General features: G+C 38.6%; 4 protein-coding genes across 5 annotated transcripts in view; 2 read left to right on the top strand and 2 right to left on the bottom strand.

Annotated features, from left to right (window-relative positions):
- hspa4l (heat shock protein 4 like) overlaps nucleotides 1-3,381 on the bottom strand; it is a 9,799-nt gene extending 6,418 nt beyond the window's left edge. The window contains exons 1-9 of the mRNA XM_078276881.1: nucleotides 2,992-3,381; nucleotides 2,036-2,093; nucleotides 1,733-1,873; nucleotides 1,342-1,464; nucleotides 1,155-1,254; nucleotides 850-983; nucleotides 526-770; nucleotides 357-433; nucleotides 108-259 (exon numbers count right to left, since the gene is read on the bottom strand). Of these exons, the coding sequence (XP_078133007.1) occupies nucleotides 108-259; nucleotides 357-433; nucleotides 526-770; nucleotides 850-983; nucleotides 1,155-1,254; nucleotides 1,342-1,464; nucleotides 1,733-1,873; nucleotides 2,036-2,093; nucleotides 2,992-3,098 (1,137 nt within the window). The 5' untranslated portion in view covers nucleotides 3,099-3,381. The remainder of the gene's footprint in view (nucleotides 1-107; nucleotides 260-356; nucleotides 434-525; nucleotides 771-849; nucleotides 984-1,154; nucleotides 1,255-1,341; nucleotides 1,465-1,732; nucleotides 1,874-2,035; nucleotides 2,094-2,991) is intronic.
- Nucleotides 3,382-7,713: 4,332 nt separating this feature from the next.
- Nucleotides 7,714-10,642, top strand: chmp3 (charged multivesicular body protein 3). The gene is made up of 6 exons (XM_078277307.1): nucleotides 7,714-7,786; nucleotides 8,321-8,381; nucleotides 8,759-8,938; nucleotides 9,100-9,221; nucleotides 9,390-9,504; nucleotides 9,663-10,642. The coding sequence occupies exons 1-6, from the start codon at nucleotides 7,742-7,744 to the stop codon at nucleotides 9,800-9,802; spliced, it is 663 nt and encodes a 220-aa protein (XP_078133433.1). The 5' UTR covers nucleotides 7,714-7,741; the 3' UTR covers nucleotides 9,803-10,642.
- A 101-nt stretch (nucleotides 10,643-10,743) lies between these two features.
- On the top strand, nucleotides 10,744-19,214 carry reep1 (receptor accessory protein 1). Of its 2 annotated transcripts, XM_078277306.1 has the most exons (8): nucleotides 10,744-12,797; nucleotides 14,399-14,471; nucleotides 14,597-14,673; nucleotides 14,799-14,919; nucleotides 15,333-15,446; nucleotides 15,684-15,849; nucleotides 17,125-17,387; nucleotides 18,530-19,214. In XM_078277306.1, the coding sequence occupies exons 1-8, from the start codon at nucleotides 12,427-12,429 to the stop codon at nucleotides 18,599-18,601; spliced, it is 1,257 nt and encodes a 418-aa protein (XP_078133432.1). In that variant the 5' UTR covers nucleotides 10,744-12,426; the 3' UTR covers nucleotides 18,602-19,214. The 2 variants fall into 2 exon arrangements, with proteins under 2 accessions (XP_078133432.1, XP_078133431.1); XM_078277305.1 differs by lacking the exon at nucleotides 18,530-19,214 and having other exon boundaries at nucleotides 17,125-17,921.
- Nucleotides 19,215-20,806: 1,592 nt separating this feature from the next.
- On the bottom strand, nucleotides 20,807-22,247 carry mrpl35 (mitochondrial ribosomal protein L35). Its single transcript, XM_078277308.1, has 4 exons — nucleotides 22,193-22,247; nucleotides 21,779-21,944; nucleotides 21,179-21,323; nucleotides 20,807-21,076 (listed from the first exon to the last, which is right to left on the bottom strand). The coding sequence occupies exons 1-4, from the start codon at nucleotides 22,221-22,223 to the stop codon at nucleotides 20,888-20,890; spliced, it is 531 nt and encodes a 176-aa protein (XP_078133434.1). The 5' UTR covers nucleotides 22,224-22,247; the 3' UTR covers nucleotides 20,807-20,887.
- Nucleotides 22,248-23,378: the final 1,131 nt, after the last annotated feature.

Raw genomic sequence — 23,378 nt, 5'->3', positions numbered from 1 at the left:
CACCACAGAAATATACATATACTGGATTATATTTTACGAGCTACAGAATATTTACGCAGTGCACTGAAACAAGAAAACATATGTTGGGGTCAAGAGAAGAGTCACACCTGAAGTGCACAGCCTCTAGCGACCGCTTCGTCTGCATTAAGCGTGGTGCTGATGTCTTTGCCGAAAAACTTGGCGATTCTCTCTTTAACAGCTGGAATTCTCGTTGCTCCTCCAACAATCTCCACTGCATAGATATCATCCCGGCTCAGCTCTGTCAATAAAACACACACAGGACTGAGTGGATTCTTACTATATGCAGTACTCAAGCAAAATACCTTGATAAATTCAACCAAATGTGAGGCACATACTTGATTGTTCAAGAACTGCTTTCAGTGGCATCTCTACTCTCATCAGATATTGAGCACACATGTCTTCAAACTGCCCCCTATGGGTTACAAATGAAGAAGAAATAAACATTTATACTGCTAGATTTTCCACCATAGAGCTGCATGATGGAGGAGAACTTTAAATGTATACCTGTTCATCCTGCCAGAAACATCAATGTCATTCATGAAGCACTCTATGTTCAGAGGCAGATCGGAGGAGTTGGCACTCATTAGCTTCTTCAGTTTCTCGCACTCCTGGTGCAGCCGCAGCAGAGCCCTTGGGTTCTCCCTCACATTAAGCTTGTACTTGCTCTTAAACTCCTCGCAGAAGTAATCTACCAACGCCTCGTCAAAATTACGTCCACCAAGGTATAGGTCAAATGCAGTGGCGAGGACCTGACGGAGCAAAATTGACATTGAGTTGGGATTAAAAGCTGCAAGTGTGGATCGAGGTGGGAAAAGGTGAAAGGCTAACCTTGAGTTTGCCTTTGTTGAAGGCAGTGATGGAGACCTGGAATGATGAATGTCCCATGTCAACAAATATCACATTTCTTGGCCTCTCTTCTGGAGTAGGAAGGTCCTGTTTGTAGATCCCATAGGCCAGAGCCACTGTGAATCCAAATCCAAATATAATAATCCCAAGTTATTCTACTCTACTAATGCCTTGCAAGAGTTCAGTGTGCACCTCCATATAAGGTTCGTGTATTTCACAAAGCTGAATGCACAAAACTAAATGTCCTTCCACCTTTCAGTGTTATCAATTTTGCCAAGAACACTGACCTGCAGTGGTGTCATTAATTAGCCGTAAACAGTTCAGCCCTGCGATTTGAGTAGCATCAAACACCGATCGCCTTTCAGCATCTGTGAAGAAACTTGGGACCTATAAAACAAAGCACCAATCAATATGTATCATTGAACCACTTTGTGAATTATGTTGATGGGCTTCTGTAATGTTTTCATCACTCACAGAGACGACACAGTCCACCACCGGCTTCTTCAGAGCGCTCTCTGACGTCTCTTTCAGCTTGGTGAGCAGCATCCCTGTGATCTGCTCGAAAGTGAACACTTTGTCTTCATCCAAATAACGCACCTGTAAACATGATACAATTAAGACCTCCAAGGCTAATTAAAAGCTGGAGTGTAAGGCATATTAAGCATAAAGCCAATATGTTGTTTGGAGGTGGATTACAGAGAGAAAAACATCTGTGCATCCCACTTACTTATCACGATCAGCATCATGGTTGAATTTAAAGAACAAAGGTGTGCAATGACAGCAGAAAATGGTCATGGTCAGAGAAAAAAGGGGGAAAACAGAAAAGTGGGGGAGAAAACATGCTCTTTTTTGTACAGTGCTTTACCTTAATTCCAGCGTTGCCATTGGCCAGTTTGTGTAAGCTGAATGGCAGTTTGGGTTTTTCCGATTGGACAAATGGGTCATCAAATGCTCTGCCGTGGAACTTTTTGAAGCCATGGACTGTATTTTTGAAGTTTGTTGTGATCTAAAAGAAGAAGATACTCAGTAAATATAGTGGTTATTTAGTAAATGTGAATTGTAAAGATTATAAACTCATCAAAAAGACAACAGTTACAGTTAATGTCATTTCAGTGTGTAATGTTGCTTTTATTACAGAAATTAGACAAACTGCCATGGATGATCTTACTTGACTTTTGGCTGCATTTCCAATCATGCGGTTTTTGGAGGTCAAAGATACACAAGCCCTTGATGGAAGATAAATACATCACTAAATTAGGTAGGTTACAACAGAAATAATCCTGTGAATAGATGTGGCAGACGAGGCAGAACTGTAATTGACTGACTGCTGCGGACCGAATCAAATGTTGAGTGCTGAGAGGCAAATTTCAATTGATGAAATTTCACAAGGGAGTCTGAGGAAGAACCACAAACTAGGGCAGTGAGACAGTTTCCTTCAAAAGTAAGCTCATCCTGTCCTTAAAAAAAACATCACTTCTGAAACTTATGTAACTCTTATTTAGCAGACAAACTGCAAATCATTGTGTTTATATGAATGATTCTAGTCATACAAGGTTTAGGGATCCATTTCACACTGGCTGGCAGTGAAAAGTCACTGCCTAGTTTCACCTTGCCACAAAAATATCCCCATTCCCTTAAAGGTGCAATGCTCCCTCTCCTTCCCAGCTGCACATCCCTGTTTGCAGGATGCTGCAGCGAATTCCAGTTAGCCTGCTATATGGCCCTCCGGAGTCACAAACCCACATGGAAATTTCTTAGCATTGAACATTTAGTTAATTCATTATCCTCTATAAATAAAACAGTATGACTATTGTAATACACCCTTAGATCCCTTATCACTGTCATTTATGGGCTGGTCATTGTATGTGCATGTCAACTGTCTGTCTGTAAGAAGAAATGGTAATTTCAGAAAGCGACCTACACACACGCGACAATTTGACCTACGTTAACCTGCTGTGACGGTGAATAAACCAAAAACTCGAGGCCTCATCACAGCCACCACCCCTGCTGCCTGTACACCATCACCGCTCAGCCAGTGCGCCTCCAGTCGCAAACATCTCACAACTCATAACCAGTCAGCCCAGACCACATTTCACGGTGATGACTGTCAATATTTATACTTACGGTGTGCATCTGTCACTGTATTCATTGGCAATGGTTTCAATGCCGCCGCTCCTGGCCACAGCAATGTAACAATTTTGGTAACCCACATCAATCCCTACGACTGACATAATGAACACAATAAAATTCACCTCTTGTAAATTATCCTCCGCAACGACCGCACTTGACAGCTATGAGGAAAAGGTAGACATACAACGGCGGTCTATTCCAAAATGAAATGTAACTAAGCGTGTCCTCTGCTATGAAAAAAAAAAAGCACGGGAAAGCTAGCTGAGGGAGTACTAACAGAATTACTAGCTGTTATGTAAGTCAAGCTGTTTATAGCAAACTCATTCAGAGTAATCCCAGAGAGCAATGATGTCCAGACCGGATTCTCCCACTTCTAGGCGGCCCTCACTTCACCCAGAGGCTCTGACAGATGGATTCTCTTAAGCCCGCCCCATTCGTCTGTGATTGGCTGGGTCACACCCATTGCCCGTACGTGATTGGTGCAAAAACCGATCGATATCAGAAAAATCTAGAATGGGGACCGTGGAATACGTCACAAGCCGTAGAGACAGCAGTGTGACACGTTTGCCCTAAATTTAAGCTGTCAGGTAGAGTTTCTCCATCCTAATCTCACATGCTTCAGGATTGATGTGTGCACATTACAGTTATATCTATGAAATTAGCGTTACAGATATCTAATTAATATCTGGAGCTTAGCAAACAGTTTTAAAGGGGTGATAGAATGATTATATAGAGTATTTCACATTGGTGGGGCTGAAAATGGCCCGAGTGCTATTCTGTGGGCCCTTAACTACCCTGTGAATATGGCCCTATTTAGAACAAGAGTTTTTCTTCCAAATATGGTATGCTTATGAATATTTAGATGAGCTGCGCGCTGATTGGTTGAGCGAACCACATACACATACATTGGAGACAAGACAGCAGGTCTCATATTTCAGACACTGCAATGTTATACATTGTCTGCTATTTCGTTACTAAATTCACTTCTGAGACTTTTTTATGCGAGAAATCCACTATATAAAGCTCAAATATGGGCCGTTTTACAAAAATGTATGGCTAATTGCAAATTTGGTAAGACGTGTCGGACTTCAGGAGCTCCACACAGTCTGACGGAAAACGGAAGCCCGCTGACGGAAAGCGGAAGCCCGCTGCGCTCCATACCCGGGGCAAAGTCACCGTTTCTGGGTTACTGGACTACCGGCGCTCAGGTGCCAGCTGCCGGCATAACTATAATATATGTACAGTTTGAATTGCATTACGGCATGTATATCACAGCACCCTAAGGTCTTACAAAGCTTAGCTAACACTTTTGTCCGATTTCAATTTAATGCATTTTTGTGAATTTCAGAGGTCTCGTTAGGAGGAGGCAAGGTAGCTCTCATTGATAGAGCTCCATCCAGCTCACTCGTAGACAAGAGGCGTTTATTTCCGCGATCATTTGTTTAAATAACTCAACACACATATCCATTATAAGATTAACTGGAACCTGTGGTAAGAGATTGCGGGCGTAACAAGCTTGCTGACTACGCTCTCATTCACACACACCGGCCATTTAGCAGGAAGAGGGGAGGGAGACCCTGGAGCTCTGTCAGGGCAGCGGCGTTTGATAGTCCAGTAACCCAGAAACAGTGATTTTGCGCGGGTATGGAGTGCTGCAGGCTGCCGGCCGGGAGGGAGCTCCATCTAGCTCACAGCGGGCCATGGTCTGTGAAGGAGGACAGGCCGGTAGGTGAGGCAGCAACCCAGGCAGCACCGGCCGCTGAACTCCGACACACAGTCGGACAAAATTTGCAATTAGCCATCAATTTTCGTAAAACAGCCCACATAGTTGATTTTTCGCATAAAAAAGTTTCAGAAGTGAATTTAGTGATGAAATAGCAGACGAATAATGTATACAATTTCTGAGATCTGCACGACCTATTCAGAAGACTACCTGATCTCAGATCAGTGGTGTAGCCTATGTAAATGTTGGGGCGTGACAAAGGTAGAGACTAGAGCCAAATAAGGAGGAGCCACTGAGTTAACGTCAACTCGGTGGCTCGTTGAGATTTGCCCGTTTTCAGAGGCAGTTTCAAATTTCAGATTTGCAGAGGAAAGAGGTGTCAATGGGATTTTGAGGTTCTATGTATGTCCTAGTTACCCACCAAACTGTCGTAATTCAACTATGACAAGGTAAAATCGGTTTTGCCTTCTATCACCCCTTTAAAGCAAGAGCTATCTAAAGGGTTCGAATAAGGAAATAAACTGTGATGCAGGTGTAGCCTGGCCATATGATGAAATGTACATGTAACCTATATATTAATATGAACTAACAAATATGTAAATAGGAAAAATTAGCCAAATTAACCATCCTGACCTGACCCATGCCCAGATGCCCAAATTAACAAATGTACCGTTGGCAGTGGTGTAAGAAAAAGATAAATTCCTAAATAAAAATAGTAATACCCCTGTGTAAAAAGCAAGCCAAAGTCCTGCATTCAAAACTTTATTTCAATTAAAGCACAGAAGTATAAATAGCTAAATATACTTAAAGTATGAAAAGTAAACAGGCTAGTTGCCTCTTTGGAATATTGTGTTACTATGTTATGTTATAAAATTATTATTACTGAAACATTAATGTGTAACCAGCATTTTAAATGAGTTGAGGTGGAGCTTATAATTACTACTCTATACTGTTGGATAGTTTTACGTATAACAACTTCTTATGTTCAGAAATATTTATCAGAGGTTTTGAATGACAAATCATAGACTGCAAACTAGTAACAATAACTGTCAGATAAATGTAGTAGAGTAAAAATGACTATATTTTCCTCTGAAATGTAGTGATGTAGAAGCAGAATGCAGCATCAATTGACAGAAAGTACAGGAATTGACTTTTGTGTCCGCATTAAGAAGATGTGTCAGAAAACAACTAACTAATCTAGGCCTTTTTTTACTGAAGACATTTTACATATCACAGTATAAGGAAAGATGTCAATAATACAATAAATGATGGTTGGAATTCCATTTGGCTGCTTCAGTTTCATGGTCCTTGTGCATGCGGCTCACTGTAACACTCATGATTTACTGGGACACTTGAGAGCCATCACTAATGTCACTAGTAACACCTGTGCTTTTCCTGCTATGACAAGTCAAAATGTCTGCTTTGAAAAAGATTGTTTTAACTGGTACATAGAGTATAGCTCCACTCAACATCCACCTAAGCAGAGACCGAATCAGACAGACTGTGTGTCTGTGAAAACACCTGTGTGAGTGTACAGGGTCTAAGTAAAAATAGCAATATCACCCTGTACTCAGTCACCCCAAAAATGATCAAATCCATGTAGCGGTGTCAATTGCAGTGAAGAAAAAAAACACCTCGTAGCACTTGTTAGGTGGGACAACTTACAACTTTATCATTTATATTAGTTTAAAGAATTTGGTTACCTCACATACAGTATGTCCTTGAGCAGCAGTCTAATCAGCTAAAAATAACTGAAAAACATCTGTGGGGGTTGTGTCAATGCACTTTGTTGTACTTAACACTGGGTTGAGTAAAAGAAAGAAAAGCCTAAAGCATTTTATTATTTTTTAATGAAAAAACATCAATCTTATTAATGTTTTCGTGATGAAAAGGAGCATTGGGTAAGGCCCAAATGATGGTTGGGCACAATTCTATTTAAAAAAAATTATGTTTTACTGACAAATCTGACTCCACACTGTCAGCTCAAGCACTTTATTTGCACTTTCTCAGGAGTATGCTTTAATCCACTCACACTGAGGAAAGTTTGTTCTGGCAATACATAAACCTATGGCAAGCATTTTTTACATGTAAGTTTCACTTGAAAATAATTTTTTTTTTTTTTTTTAATAGTTTTTATTGTAGAAAATTAGGCAGCATTAGGCACCTCAGGTTATAAATGTTTCAGACAAGTAAGCATGGATGTTTTTTTTAAAGAGCAAGAGGAAAAGGGGCCATGATTAATGTGTTATATTGCTTGCCAAGGATAAAAAAAAACACAAGAAAAACACAAAGACTTTGTATGGACAATGGATTTATTTTGCCTGCATAAAATACATCCTTCTACTGCATCAGTGGCCTTTTGTTTTCAAGTTTGATTTTGATTATGGACAAATATAACCGTACAATAGATCTCTTAAAAGGAACTTCAATGTGTACACTTCAGTTTAAGATATATTAACTTTAGTTTCGACAAGTAATAACTTAAGTTTCAGATATCTTCAAATGAATTTGACAAGTAATAACTAAGATGTATGATTTCTTTAAATGTGCTAAATCAAAGGTATCGTGGGAAGATAGTGACCACTTTGTGCAAGCAAATGAGAAAGAATTTAAATATTAATTAGTCATGGAGCTATCTGGAATTCACATTTCTGAGTCAGAATGTAATTACAGATATCTTACATTTTATTGTATTTATTTTGTTTAGTCAAAAAAAAATTAAATAAAGTTTTGACTGGTCATAAATGCATAGTGAATATATTTTATGTTAACCCTTTTGTTAATGTTAATAAATGGCTTACCAGAAAACACATTTTATTGGCTGTGTGTCTGGTTCGATTTTTTTCTTCCCTTGAGCACTTGATGAGGACCAGATGGACTGAATGCTCCTTCATGTTCGTACTGAGCCCAAGGGGACTGAGCGAAAACAGGAAGTGCTGGTTCGACAAGCTGAGCTAGCCAGCTAGTTTTAGTGAGGTGGGTGTACAGTGGGTTAGCTTGGTATTTAACTCGGTAGTCACAATGGGGCTGTTCGGTAGAACAACAGAAAGGCCACCAAAAGAGATGGTGAGTACTGTGGGCTGAAGATCAGGACTGTCTTTGAGCGTTTTGTCCATAGTAAGAAAACAACGACAGCGCCTTTTGCTAGCGTTAACGTTAGCTGTCAGTTTAAGTCCGCCTAGTTCCTCCAATTTGTTGCTAACGTTACTTCTTGCTAACCGAACAGTTAGCTAACAGTCCCTGTAATAGTATCCGGCGTTAACCCGTATTATTTGTACCGTATTTAACGTTAAAGGTTTGTTTATATGCCCCATTAACCGATCAACCAATCTTATTTTAGGTACTGTGCTGAGAGCTAGCTAGTTAGCATACAAGCTAACTCTGCTGTCAGTCGCTTCAATGTAAACAAATACTCATTGTGTTTGGCTTAGCGTAGCTGTCATCGTGATCTGTAACGTTAACTGTTTAGCTAGCTGTTAAAAGCTGTACATTGCTTTAGTCTAATATTACACGTAACGCTATGTTGCAGTGGGTATTACAAACTTACTGTCACTGTTAAGGCAATATAAATGCAGTTTTTAATGAGATGTATAATTGCAGGTCAATGAGTGGTCTCAAAAAATCAGGAAGGAAATGAGAGTGATTGACAGACAAATTCGAGGTAAGATACAGTCAGCAGTTGTACAACTGTAACTGTAAAAAAATGTATAATGTGTTTTTTTTAATTGTAAAATGTCTGTCCAATCCATACATTTAAACTGTAGTCATTCATTCGATATGTCTAAATATCTGAAAAACAAATGGAAAAGATAATCTCATTAATTTCATTTGGAATACTTCAAAGCAAAATTGGGACATTTTGCTTGATTTGAACTGACAACTACTAAATTATGTAATTGGTTTCTTTGCCTGAAAAAGGTCAAATAACATAATTCTAGTATAAAAGTATAAATATCTTTACACTAGAGGCAGCGACCTGATTATATAAGTTATTTTAGTTTTTGTTGTTGTATGTAATGACATGCCCTTTTGTTTCAGATATCCAAAGGGAAGAAGAAAAAGTTAAAAGATCCATTAAAGATGCTGCCAAAAGGGGCCAGAAGGATGTGTGTGTGGTTCTCGCAAAGGAGATGATTCAGTCAAAACGAGCTGTCACAAAACTTTACGCTTCCAAAGCCCACATGAACTCTGTGCAACTCAGCATGAAGAATCAGCTTTGTGAGTTTGGTGGTACAGCATCTGGGTTATTAGACAGGGGGAAAATGTATGCCATTTTATCTAAAAAAAAATCTTTATTGTCATCAGTTTAACAGTTTGCTCTTTTATAATGGATTTTAATGTTCTGCTCAGTGAAGGGAATGTATTTTGTGTGTTTCTAGCTGTACTGCGTGTAGCCGGGGCCATGCAGAAGAGCACAGAAGTGATGAAAGCGATGCAGAACCTTGTCAAAATCCCAGAGATCCAGGCCACCATGAGGGAACTATCAAAGGAGATGATGAAGGTCAGCAGCAGTGTCCAACATAAATAGATACAATTTACTTACAATCAAGTTACTACAAGAAATGGAACAATGCGGCTAACTCCGATCATCACTATCTACACTTAACTTCCTCATGAGGAAAAAAAAGTTACTAAACCATGGCATCATGTACACATGTTCATCTTTCAGGCTGGCATCATTGAGGAAATGCTGGAAGACACATTTGAGAGCATGGAAGATGGAGAGGAGATGGAGGAAGCAGCAGAGGAGGAAGTTGACAAGATCCTCTTTGAGATCACAGCAGGTGAGGAGATTTGTTCGACTAAATCATCGCAATACATTGTTACATTCCGGTTTTGGTGTCTAGATTTTTGAGGAATTTAACTCTGAATCACAAATTGAATTACAGCACACATGAATAACACTGATTGCTCTATTTCATGGTTCTATTTGCTTTGTTAGGTGCCCTTGGCAAAGCGCCAAGCAAAGTCACAGACGCCTTGCCTGAAATAAAGCCTGCTGCAGCTGCTGCAGCTTCAGATGATGAGTCAGAGGAGGACATTGAAGCGATGCAGTCAAGATTGGCAGCTCTGAGGAGCTAAGGTGAACCACCATTGTTCTGTCAAAGTCAGTCTGCTCACTCCAATAAGAACAGAGACAATTCTGGGGCTGGCTTTACCGTGCTGAGCATTCTCTCCGCTTCATATTACAATTATTGTTTCACATAATCATTTGGGGTTCATTTTGTGCTACGACAGTTAATGTCTTTAAAAAGTTTTTTTATAGAACGTTTGGTCTACTCAGACAAAAATGTGTTTTTGCTTTTTGTCTTTTATTATCGGGGGTAACCCTTGGTAAGTCTTTATTATCCAAAGTCAAACAGAAGGTAATGGAAAGTGTATATATTGTAAGTACGAAAAGCCTGCTGTGCCTACAGTGCTTCATCATATTCTTGTGTCCTAAGTTATGGACCACTGGTGGAGGTACTCGGCTATTTATAATCCAAACAAGCGATTAAATAACCACCCTGCACTTAAATCATGCCCGAGCTCACTATTCAGAAGTTGTTCCAATCTGTTTGGATATGGTTTGTAAGCAACAGCTGTTCTGTTTACTGGTAACTAGCCTACATTATCTGAAACACTAGAGTGGTGGTGAGAGAAGTGGGTGGCTTTCTCCTTTTGATAGTTAATTTTCTGTACAGTTAAAATGTATCTATTCTATATGAGATCATACATGTTAAGTGCACTCATCAGTTTTGCGTTAACATTCAGCTTGTTAAATGTTTGACTTTGTATCACAATTGACTTCCTTCTCAGCAGGAAGATGCAGAGGAAATGGAAAGGTTGGTTAGTGCAGGACCTATGTATTGTGAAAGTATTGTGTGTATAATTTTTCTATGTGAATGGGGGGAAATAAGGAAATAAACTTTTAAGAACAAAGGTTGCCAATAAGCAGACTGTATTACACCTGTTTCTGCTTTGAGCAATAACTTCCTATACATTTAGCCCTTCAACGTCACAATAAACACTAAATGCTCTGATCGCAAATAAGCTTTTGGGAAATCTGAACCTGCTAACTTGCAACAGCCCACTCAACAGGTCAGAAACTGTAGTGCACAGAAAATCTAATTGTGTTCACACCAATACCTGTCCGGCAAATAAAACGGCTTGCTCAGCAGTTCTGAAAACAAACTGAACAGTAAAGAATTAAATGACTCAGTGCTGCTTTTCATCATTCTGCTGTTCTGGGATTGCAGTCTACTAATAATCAGGTGCTGATGGATAAACTTAGAAACTATGTCAAATCATTATGGGCCTTTTTATTTTTAACCTGCCAGATGATGGGAATAGAATTACATTATATTGATATGTAGAGTCTGTTTATTTAAGAAGGTCAAGAAACCTAAAGCTTTTTGGCAGTGCATTTTGTGTATTTTGAAGCCATTCATTGGCTTCACAATTGTCAAAAGGATTAATACATAGAGGTGGGAAGAAGTACTTTAAACCAGCCTTTATTAATTATTATTGCAGAGCTGGGGTTTGGGGCTGGGACTGTTTCTGGGGATTGAGTCTGAGGGAAGAACAGGAGACAAGGGTAAGGAGAATGCAGAAGACAAAAGGTAGGTCCTGTTCCCCATCTCTGCAATAATAATTAATAAAGGCTAGTTTAAAGTACTTCTTCCTGCCTCTATGTATTGATGCTCATGGGTAGCCTAAATGGGTTCCATTCAGACCTTAACATTACATCTTTTACTGTAAAATGTCAACAAGATTCAACAAGACATTTTTACCTGGCTATACCCAATGTTTAGATCTGTTGTGGTATTTATGCAAATTAGCACATACTGTACATAATTAGATTATGCACCATTTGCCCATGTTAACAATTTAAAAAAACTTGTAATACATTTTTTGTTTGTCGAGATGTAAGTAATCAACTCAGTAATTTACATGGTGATATCTAAAGGTTAAAATTGTTACACTATTCACGTGAGAAAAAGAATGAATAGGCTATATTTGGGTCTTCTTCGAAACTTTCCCCTAATGGGATTCTTCGGGGCTTTTTTTTTCCTTACTCAGGACATATTGAGGATACAAAATCAGTTGAGTTTGCTTCTGTTGCAATTTGTTCAAGGTTGACCCCCATTTTGGCTTAAAATGACTGGACTATTAGATTTCTACTAGCCACAGCACTCCCTCAGCAGCTTTTGTTGTACTTTAACAAACCCTTGCCTGTGTTCTGGCTTCAGTATGTTAGCCAAAGGCAAATCAAAGGTACTGTAGCTCTAATGTAGCAGTTGTTCCCAGGTATGTTAACCAGAGGTCGAGAGAATTCATGCCCCATTTTAAGAGCTGTATTATTTTAGTTAATATGATGTTAAGGTGGGCAATTAATTTGATAATCAATTCATAATTTCAGTCAAGCAAAATCATTCTCTGGTTCCAGCTCCTTTAGATTTGTTGTTTAAAGTGAATATTATGGGGTGTTGGTCTGTGATCCGACAAAACAATCAATCTGAAGCTGTCACTTGGGTTTTAGGGAATTGTGATAGACGTTTTTCACTATTTTATAGAAGAAAATGAATTATATAGCAAATAAGCGGCCGATTTATCAATAATGAAAATTGCTAAGTTTCACCCATACCCACATGGTGTATATTTCTAAATTAATCGTTTAATCAAAATGACCACAAACTGAGTGTCTGGATCTCTGGGCGGTTTTTATGTTTGCTCTGCAAAGGGAAATGGTGTCATTAGGGGCCCAACATAAACTATTTTCCTCTACGGATACACAGTTATTTCATACAATCATATCCCATCCAAAGCCACTTTTAGCCAGGCAGCCTCGTCTTTACCTACCAGTCATGCTGACTGAGTATCTGTGTTGTCTGTACAATGCAACACTGCCATCTATGGATAAGAGCAATAGTCACTGTTTATTCTGCATCACGTCGCTCTGTGTGCGTCCAGACGCCGCCGCCGCCGCCGCCTGCACGCGCCTGCCTGTCATCTGGAGGACACTCCTCCCTGCTGACAGCGCGTCCTGTCGACTTTCCAGCGCAATGGTCTCCTGGATCATCTCTAGACTTGTGGTGTAAGTGCTTTTATTATTTCTTTCAATATGCTCTGTCACAGGAGGATAATAATAAATTGCGGTTCTCGGTTATTGCGGGTATTTGAGCCGCCAATTGACGGTGCTGGAGCGGCGCGCTTTACGAGCCCCCGCAAATTGTCTAATATTTAATCAGAATCAGACGTCCGTCTATAATTTTTGCCTGAAAACAGTCCAAATTCCACAGGATTGTACTTTGCCATTTCAGCAGCAGGAATGCTGAGCTAGGCCTGTATAGGCTATATTGTATTTCTGAACAGCGCTCAGTAGCCTGGCACTCTTTGTGTTTATCAAGTCCCCTTTTTTATTACACAGACAAAGAGGTGACGTGATTGGCTGAATAATCTATTATCATCCATAAAATGGTCATATGAGTCAGATCCAGAATTCAGAGGCGTCTTTCACTGGCAGAAAGCTAAATGTCACTGAGCAGCGAGGTGACTGAACAACAGGAGCGGTCTTTGAGTGGAGCCATATTCTCTGTTGATGTCCCATATTGGGGAAAAAACAAAAGGGATGGGTCAGCCTTCTCAGGTTACAATGCAAGAGTTATTCATGTAATAAGAGATGCATACATCCCCAGATATTCCCTTATGGCTAGGGATTTGAATGATTAAACAATAGGACGACATTTATCACAGCAAGTTATGGTTATTTCTACCTGCACAAAGTATGAATCAGCGCCATTGCAGACCGTGTGGAGTATACCAATGGCAGGCCCAACCTTAAAAATAGTGAGGCAATTAAATTTAGATTACAAGATCTTGTTACATACAGTAGATGGAACTGTCTCAGACCTGGCTGTTCACAACCTGCTTATGTGGGTCATTTTGGGTCCAATCTCCAACAGAAAGGTTTAGTTGCGTCTCCCACAGATTTATATTTAGTGGCCTTGTGTTTCTAACTCTGTTAGTTAGCTGGCCAGGCTGGAGAGGTGCAACATGATGTGGGTTAGTAATTCGATCAGGTCACACACTCAGCTGTTGCCTAACTGTAGCAATTCAACAGGGTCTTGTCTCTGTTAGGACACCTAGCAGCACGTGTCGATACACAAATATAATTTTAAAGAAAAGGAAGAAAACACATGGAAGCTAATTTTACTTCATGACTGGAAGTTTAGCACTTGGACAGCTTGTTTAACCAAATCAGCCAGGGCTAAATCTACTGTAACTACATGGTTGATTTAACAGTTTATTTCTACAGAAAAGCTGTTGCACCTTTTCTGGTCTATACCTTGATCTCACCTGACTACCGACAACCTGCCCATCTGTTTAGTTATGTAGGCTGTAGCTCAGAAAGCTTATGGGCAAAAGTGTATTGTATATATTGAAACAGCAAAACTATTTCCAGATACTTTCATTGGATTTATGAGGACAGAAATACTGTACATCTAACATTTTAGCACAGGTATTTTTCAAGAGCCTAATTTGAAATCTCTGCCATAATGTATTGTTCATAATCATGATTATTGCATTTAAAATGTCTTGATTTGATGTGTCATCATGCACATTTGAAATATATGTTGTACTGCAGTATTAAATGTTTTGTTTCTGAAGTTGATGGGCACATTTTATGTCTTCTAGACTTGTGTTCGGTACACTATATCCTGCGTACTCATCTTATAAAGCTGTAAAGTCGAAAGATGTGAAAGAATATGTGAGTATATCATTTGTATTTTTACTTAGGTGATAAATCCGGCAGTGTCGTCCTCACAGATATAATTCTACAAGGTGTTTTGTGTAGCTACTTCAACTATCTTTCATTGTTCTGTTACATTTTAGGTGAAATGGATGATGTACTGGATAATATTTGCACTATTCACGGCTGTGGAAGTGTTTACAGATATGTTTCTTTGTTGGTAAGTGACTTCAGATATTTCATGTTAATTAATTGAATAATATACCTCTTGACTGTGTTCATATCATACATTTTCATTATGCTTTGTTGTACCAGTGGCTCCATTATTTTGTGTCTTCATTGCAGGATCCCTTTCTACTATGAACTGAAGATAGCCTTTGTGGTGTGGCTGCTGTCCCCTTACACTAAAGGCTCCAGTGTGCTATACAGGAAGTTTGTTCATCCCACGCTTTCCTCAAAAGAAAAGGTGAAAACCCTTCCTTTGTTGTACTTTCCCTGTATTCCGCTGGTGCTATTCAAGGAAAGGCTTCGGTGAAAATATTCAGTTTAAGTTAATCTCCATCGTTTTGTAAATAATAGAATTCGAGCTTTGCAGCTGTCTAGAGAACAAAAGTATCTTTGTGCCAATTCACTTTTCCACTTTAGCTGTTAAAGATGTGTTTGCAGGACAGGAGAGAGGAAGTGCCATGGTGTTCCTCCTTTTTCCTTTCCTTTTCCTCTATGTCTGAGTCAGGAAACACATTAGTGAGTTGGTGAACATTAGTAACGCAATCGAGAAATGTAAGAAGCACCTGTTTATACAGCTCATTAAAATACAGAGTGACATAATAATAAAGAGAGACACAATGTTCATGTGATTTGTTTTTGTCCTTGTTTCAGGACATTGATGAGTATATCTGCCAAGCGAAGGACAAAAGCTATGACACACTGGTGCATTTTGGGAGAAAAGGGCTGAATGTTGCCGCCACAGCTGCAGTCATGGCTGCAACAAAGGTAATGCAAACTGGATATTTGTTTTGTATTGACCTGGGGGTCCAGTAGAGGGTCAGTGTATATAAGGGATCAAGCATGTTGTTTGCTATTCACATAATAAATTAGGCTTATTGAGTGTTTGTTTGTAAAGTAGTAATGTTTTTATAAAATGATGTATGCCCCTAAAGATGATCTAAGCTCTAACTGCCACACATTGCTGCTGACACTAAAATAAAAACCTGGTGTTACCTGTTCAAGAGCCAAGGGGTCCTGTCAGACAGACTGAGGAGTTTCAGCATGCAGGATCTGTCTTCCTATGAGTCTGACACCGTTAACACCGGCCCTGGCACCACTACGCAGCCTGCAGCAGCACAGCATCGAACCAGAGCTATGATGCGTAGCAAGTCGGAGAGTTACAACAAGGGTGAGCAGACATTACTCTGGCCAGCACAGAAAAGTACAAGCTAATGTTGTTATAGAGGCATATTAAAACTATGTTCTAGTGTTCTAGCCATTATCGTACCATTATTATTCAATAGCAGTGGCTGGTTTGTTTGTGTAAAACTGATTATCTTGAAGATTTCTGTCTTCCTGAACGATATTGTTTAAAACCTGTGCTTTCCTGAGTGGCCCCCTAACTTCAGTCCTGCCTTCCTGTTTGGAGCAGGTCAGGCCTCACAGGGCTGCCAGACTAACCACCCTGTGATAAAACTCACATGTAGCTGGGGGGAGGGGGTTTGTTCCTAGTTTAACATCATGTGGAAACAGTTGTTGTTTGTTTTAATCTGGATCGGGTGTCTTTTTTTAAGTTATTTATTCCTTTTGTAGAAGGAATTGAGATGATTGAGATTCACATGCTGCTGTCATTTTATGACTACACTCAATTATAGGGATATATATATATATAACTCTGGCGTTTTTCTATATTTTGTTATTGTCAACAAACCCCATTAACAGACCAAAACTTGCCACGTATGCTCAGTAATTTCCTAAAAAAGCTGGACACTGTAGTTTTTAGGATACATAGCTAAAACAGGAATGAACAGTGCATTTGTTGGGAATTATTTTCAGCAGTGGGTTAATACACATAATGAGTATGGTGCTTTAGTGAGTATTTATGGCTGTAGGATGGGGTATGTTGGATTGACTCAAAATAAACTACAGTGCCCATGTTCATTGCAATGAAGGAACATGTCACTCAGTACAACAGTGTGGCTCACTCAGGTGTTTATAAGCTATAAATATCAATTCATTATTGGTTTTGGTCTTTTCAAGGTATTTGTTGACAATATGAAACAATAATATCACAGAAAGTGACCTTTAAAACTATTGTGACATTTTAAAGTCCATTTAAACAATATTGTCAAATATATGTTTTGGCTTTCTGCTGTCATTGCATTATATGACATAGAAATTAGCCCGAGTGGACATAATTCTGCAGATATTAAGAAGGGACTCAATAAGAACAGGCTTGTTAGGCTTGTTTGTGCTGCAAAAAAACAAATTGGCTTATGATAACTTCCTATTTGGCCTCTGCTCTGTGGTCTGCAGTATGATACTTTATGATATGACATCTAATAATCCCTGCTGACCAAAATCAGCTGCTACTTTAAAGCAATTACATAAAAAGTATACTTTTAATTCAATAGACCAGAGACACATTATTCATCCCCTCCACCGACCTTTTTTCATGGTACAGGACAGGATTTTGACATGACTGAGTATGAGATGTTGGGGTTGGATCAATGGGACTCCAAGGAGTTGCTGTCCCAGACCATTTCACCTTCTGAGTCTGAGTCCACACCCATTACACCCTCACTTACACCCCAGTCGTCCCCACCCTCCACACCCTCTCCACCTCCCTCTCCTCCAGCTCCAGAGCAGCCTGAGGAGGTGGGGAAAGGGGTGCAAGCAGCATCAAGCTCTCCACAGCTCAGGCTGATTAAGAGGAAGGCTCCTGAGGTATACTGCCTCGTCAACGTGGCTGCTCAGCTGCTGTCCGATTCTAACTGCCCCTTGAGAGTGGCACTTTACTCACTGATTCACTAATTTCTGCTGTGGTGTAGGTCTAAATAAATCATCATGGTTCAGTACTTCTGCACATGTGTAGAGTCTGACTGCTAACAGGATTTCTGCACTGGTGAAGCTGAATCATGTATTGAATATCAGTGAAATTATTGTTTAGATCAAATAAATGGGTGATCTTGCTTTTGCATGATAGCAATTGCTCACTTGTTTTGGAAATGTGGCATGGGAAAAAGTCCAAACATGGTTGACATATTGACATTGATTGCCTTCCCGTGTATTTCAACCCTGATAAAAACTTTTGATGTGATGTTGGATCGGTCCCTGGATTAAATGATATTAGATGATGAAATGTATTAATAAATACCCAGTTTGTTTGGCATGGTGATGCTAAATGAAGCAGTACTGTTTTTAAAGATAACACCAGCAATATTCAATATTTTTGTTATAGTCAACAAATCCCATGAAGAAAAAAACAAAAACAACAATAAATTAATCCTATGAATAAGTATTGTCAGTGTAGCCGAAGCCTGATACAGCTTATTCCTCTGTGCCATGGACATCTTGTTGCCCAATACTAAAAACACATCAATGAGCCGCACGATTGCACTGGGTGTTACTACATCACAATGAACATGGGCACTGTAGTTTATTTAAGTCAATCCCACATACAGCATTCTGCTGCCATCAATACTTAGTACGTGCGTATTAATATGCAGCTAAAAATAGTCCCCAAGAAAACCACTTCTGTTTTAGCAATGTTCCAAAAACGTACAGTGCCCAGCTATTGTTGACTCCTTTAAAAAAAATAAAACTAAATACTTGTGACCAGCTTTTAAAAGGGTATGTCTTCAGTAGGAACCAATGGGCTTTAAGGCAGTTTATTCACAGACAGGGTATGGAGGTCAGAATGTTTTGAGAGACAGACTAACATATTGTTAGTTTTTCCATTGGGATTTTTTGAAAATAATAAAAATACAAAATAACACCAGCCATATACTGTGCAATTCGTTGAAGCTATTAGCTGACTAAACTCTATCTCCCTCTTTGCTTTTATCCTCATCTGTCCTTTCTTCTAGCCTCCTCTTAGAGTCATTAGGCCTCTCACAAGATCCAGGAGTGCCCTTTCTTCAAACAATGAAGCCATGTGAAACTGTCCTAAAGACTACTGCAGCTGCCTTTGCTGCAAGAAGTAAAAATACTAAATGGCCAAAAGCTACATGACTGAAGCAGCCTTGCTTTGGAATAAGGTTTTACCAAAGTGACCTATGATGACCCCTCTATATATAGTGTATGGCTCATGATTTAAAAACAAGGTTTGTGAAATTGAGATAGTACAAATGAATGAATGGGCGATATGCTGATAGACATTTTGAATTTGTGGGTTATTGAATATGTATTTATGTACAGTTTGTGTGTACTTCATCTTTCTGATTTGATTGTTTTTATATATATATATATATATATCAGGTTTGGGAAGGCAATTGCATGTGTGTCTTCCCTGTCATAAGTCCTGCTGGTTATTTAACAGAATGTACTGTCACTAATTACTGCAGCCAGCAGTGAAAGTGACATGACATCCCTGTTAGAGAATGTGTTAAAAGCCAAGGATCAAAAGAAAAGGCTGTTTTTACCCCCATTCAATCTGTTCTGGAAAAACATCTGTGAGCAGCGGAATTCTGCAATGATTATCACATTATGGTATTCAGCAATCACTTAAAAACCTATTCTGAGATGAGACAACCTACCTTTGTAGTGATGGTCAGACAGCAGTGGCAGACAATATTCTGTTATTTACCTCTCTATAAAAGCCTTAAAGAAAGACATATAAAATGTCTCCACCAATAATATAAGTTTTTCAGCACATCTATGTTCTCTTTAAACAATCATTTTTGCACTATGTTTAGAATATAAAATGACTGCCCTCAATACTATGAAATGGCCAAAAATTACAATGACAAAAAAACAATCATATAAAAGTAGTAGCTGGATAGTATTACCAATAACTTTATCATTATTTCTTCTGTGGTAAATAAATATAATATATATAAATAAAATAATATATAAAAGTAATCACATCAGATAAAAGTCACTACTACAAAGTTTCCACAGTGGAGCAGATTGTTTTTGACAATCTACTGTTCAGTTTGTTAGCATGTTTTGTTATTTAATTGACAATTTTGGCAATTTGAGGCAAATTAGGAATGTGCCACTTTCAGCTGTAGCAGCAATAGGATATTACATGAACACATATTTACTGTATATAAACATGGTTCTTTTTCCATGTTTGAAATCACTGTGTAGTGCTCTGCTGTTAACTGAGCAACACTTCTTCGATCTTACCTTTTTAGGAATTCACGAGAGTGACTTTATTGGTTGCAGGTTTACAAACTTACATTTTAGTTAATATATTGCATGATGATACATGGTGTTTTCATATTGTAATTAATTCACTGAGCCTGAATCATAGCAACACTTTACACAAAGTATCACTGTGTTGGTTGTTGATGGAAGATAGATTTCTTATTTTTATCATTGTATCTGTATCATTTTGGGTGGTTTGAAGTTTGAAACAAAAGCTTCTCAGGTACAAATGTTCTGTTTACACGTCATTCACTCTGATGTTGTATATCCTTTTAATGGATACGTAGTGGAAAAAAATGAAACCGGAAAATCAGATTGGGTTTAAACATTAGTAGTGTCAATGTTAGAGCTGGAGGTGAGTCTCTTCTTTTAAAATTCATGCAAAGTAAAACAGAGAGAAAAAAATGTTGCTAAGTAGCAGATTTGTATACTTGTGCGTAGTCTGATAAACTCATCATTGCATGATGTTTGTTATTAATTTGAATGAACATTTTGATTTCTTAAATGATTTTGTTCAGATGCCTTGCTGGTAAACTATTATTTTTTTTGTCATTTGTTTGTTTGCTTTGTAGAAAGAAATATGAAATGTTATGACTAAACATACATGTTGGCTATATATATATATATATATATATATATATATATATATATATATATATATATATATATGTATATATGTATGAATAACATCTTACTTACTGATAAATTAACCACTTTGACTTTATTCATGAGGAAACACCACTTAAAATCCTACGGAATTTTGTTCTGGCAGGCCAGAATGTCAAATTACTTAAATTTCAACTTGGTTGTGAAATATAAAAAAAAAGAAAAGGAGGGAAGTTGACATGATGGTTCATGGCTATCAACGTATCCTTCTACTAGGTTGAATATTTCTGTTTAAATCTATTAACAGCCATTAAATTAAGCAAAACTTTGAATGTGTCAATCTGTTTTTTTTCTTATATTAAAAGAGCATTCGAGGAAAACGGTAATTATTTATCAGATATGATTTTATTACATATATAACATAACATTATGTTCAAAAACAAGATGTCACTACATAAATCAGCAAATTACAGTTTAAGGTTGACCCGATCGTGGTACTTCAAGTACGGATCGTTAACATACCAGTTCCTCCTTTTCCAAAAAGAGGTTGTCATTTTATCCAAAAGCTTGCTCTGCGTTTTGTTACAGAATACATGCTCCCTCAGGCGCTTTCGTCTGGCAGGTTTCTTCTTCCACAGTTTCTTTTTGTATCCAGCCTGTTTACACCCGAAAACAAGAATTCAGATTGGCAACACTGAGTTAAAGGTGCAAAGAAAAGAAATCTGTGATTTTGGTAGTTCACAGTAAAAGACTTGTACCTTGCGCCTGATCCAAAGGTCACAATGCAGCCTCATGAATCGGTCTGTCACAGCTTTTACAGTCTTCCTCTTCCCCTTCTTCAGACTGACATATGTCAGACTTCTGCTTGGTTGTTGATTCAGACTGGGAATAAGTGCCGATACCCTGCAACAACACAGAGAAGTAGAGAAAGAATACAATAACTGTTATTTAAAGAAGGTTAATGTTACTCAAATTACAGAACAATATTTGATCACTTAACAGTTTAGTTTCATATAGTCAGGTTTTGATATATCCCTTTCTGAGATTTATCAGGATATTCAATCATTACAATAAACAAGAAGTATTTTATTTTGTGTTGCACCTACTCCACACACCTTCCAAACCTGATGTTGCCACAAAAAGCACACACAGTATAAAAAAATAAAAATAAAGGAGCCCCGCTCAAACCAATTCAAAACAGCCCAGACCCTATACACCCATGCCCCAGACAAGAGTGTAACATATGTTTGGCTATATTGTAAAATGTGGTCCTTAACACGAAAAACAGTAGAGTTTAAGTGAATTTTATTAATAGCCACTTTTAAGTATCAGCAGGAGTGTTCCCTCTTGTCCTTTACCGTTGTAGGATGTTGTACCGGGGTGTCTGACACACTGCAGCCCACAGAGGAGCGCGGACAGCGGCTGCAGCAGAGCTGTAGAGAGGTGGAGGCTGGATGAGGCTGGAGAGCTTACAGAGCTGTGGTGTCTTGGCACACAGAGAGACAGACAGCGGCCTCAGCAGCCCTGTCAGACACAAGGACAACATAAAATGACATGAGGAGGATTAGTAGTAACGTTAAAGAGAAAACCTAGCACTGTTGCTAATGTTAGTTAGCTGACGTTAATGTAGCAACTTCACGTACTATCTGTGCTAACAAACTACACGTACGCACGATTGCGCCAACAGTTCAGTGCATTGACACATGGATAAAAGACTAAACATTTACGGAATGAGGAGAATGAAGTATGAATGTCAAATTGTAGGTACACACCAGACACCTTCCTTGCCAGGGCGGCCGCCATGTTTTCGCCAGAATGCTGACGTAAGTACGGAGCCCTGGTTGGACAAATTTCAATTTGTATAAATATGACACCGTATGACAGAGTATTACCGCCATCTAGCAATTTGTTACTGGACATGTAGGCTGTCCGTGTGTATGTTAAAAAATATCGAAACAAATGTGGTAAAGTCCAGTTTTGTGGTACTTGTACTATAGGCTACTTTTTTTGCTACTGTATATTTCTATACCTCTCTATTTTTACTTAACTAAAGGATCTATAGTCCCTCCACCATTGCTATCTGTTAGCCTATTGAAATAAAATTCTGGTAACAAATAGATTAACAGACAATCCTAAAATCATCGTGGAGGTGTGTTTCAGCCTCCAGAAATTCTGTTATGTACTCCAGCAACTTTCTGTGTGTGTTAATACTTGCAGTCTTGTATGTAACTTTCAGCTGCAGGCCTATCTGTCTTTCTACTCCATGGTTGTCACACTGTAAACATGTTTATCTGATCCATGAGATCTGCCATTTGTCACAGTCTTCTGTTGGATGTTTACATAATGTGGAAAGAATTGTTCAGTGCTGTGTGACCTAACCACAGTCTTGTAAGAGGTACCTTTTTTCTTTTCTTTAGTCTGGTAAACACTGCAGTATCCACTGAATACATATTTTTCATGGCAGACATTTTTACTTGTCATGCAGGAAATGCACAGGTGCAACTAATAACATTAACGATTGCCCTATTCTCTCTGAGAGTATAGTTCAATGGCCGTGGTTTAGGAAATTGAAAGCAGTTGTTAATGCTATTAAATACACCTGTGTTTTTCCTGATATGACATCTCAAAATGTCTGCTGCAATAAAGGCCTATAGTGAACAGTAAACGGCAGTGCTTCAGCATCCCACACCTTTACTTTGAATTTATGTAACATTGTAACAAACCAATGTGCACCAGACATCTCAGCTTCTACAAAAAGAAATGATATTCAAAATGCATATACTGTAATAGAAAAACACGAAACAGCAAAAACATCACTAAACATTACCACGGGAAAAAAGCATTACAGAGGCTATGCAACATTTAGCTATGTGTGTCAGACACTTAATCATTTTACTGCCTTCAAAGAATACTTGTAGGAGCAAAAAAGCATTTGGAACCAAAAAAACATTTGATATA

The sequence above is a fragment of the Sander vitreus genome, chromosome 20 (assembly GCF_031162955.1).
Source record: "Sander vitreus isolate 19-12246 chromosome 20, sanVit1, whole genome shotgun sequence".
Classification (NCBI taxonomy): domain Eukaryota; kingdom Metazoa; phylum Chordata; class Actinopteri; order Perciformes; family Percidae; genus Sander; species Sander vitreus.
Note: the sequence above shows the minus strand (reverse complement) of the source record. Positions and strands in the feature narration are given on the sequence as shown.

Bases quoted from the DNA above. Each gene is read 5' to 3' on its own strand.
- chmp3 (XM_078277307.1), top strand. From the start codon at position 7,742: ATGGGGCTGTTCGGTAGAACAACAGAAAGGCCACCAAAAGAGATG. The intron at 7,787-8,320 runs GTGAGTACTGTG...GTATAATTGCAG, and splicing joins AAAGGCCACCAAAAGAGATG to GTCAATGAGTGGTCTCAAAA. The intron at 9,222-9,389 runs GTCAGCAGCAGT...TTCATCTTTCAG, and splicing joins TATCAAAGGAGATGATGAAG to GCTGGCATCATTGAGGAAAT.
- reep1 (XM_078277305.1), top strand. From the start codon at position 12,427: ATGTTTGCTCTGCAAAGGGAAATGGTGTCATTAGGGGCCCAACATAAA. The intron at 12,798-14,398 runs GTAAGTGCTTTT...TATGTCTTCTAG, and splicing joins ATCATCTCTAGACTTGTGGT to ACTTGTGTTCGGTACACTAT. The intron at 15,447-15,683 runs GTAATGCAAACT...TACCTGTTCAAG, and splicing joins CAGTCATGGCTGCAACAAAG to AGCCAAGGGGTCCTGTCAGA.
- mrpl35 (XM_078277308.1), bottom strand. From the start codon at position 22,223: ATGGCGGCCGCCCTGGCAAGGAAGGTGTCTG. The intron at 21,945-22,192 runs GTGTGTACCTAC...TGTGTCTGACAG, and splicing joins CCTGGCAAGGAAGGTGTCTG to GGCTGCTGAGGCCGCTGTCT. The intron at 21,324-21,778 runs GTAAAGGACAAG...GTGTTGTTGCAG, and splicing joins CGGTACAACATCCTACAACG to GGTATCGGCACTTATTCCCA.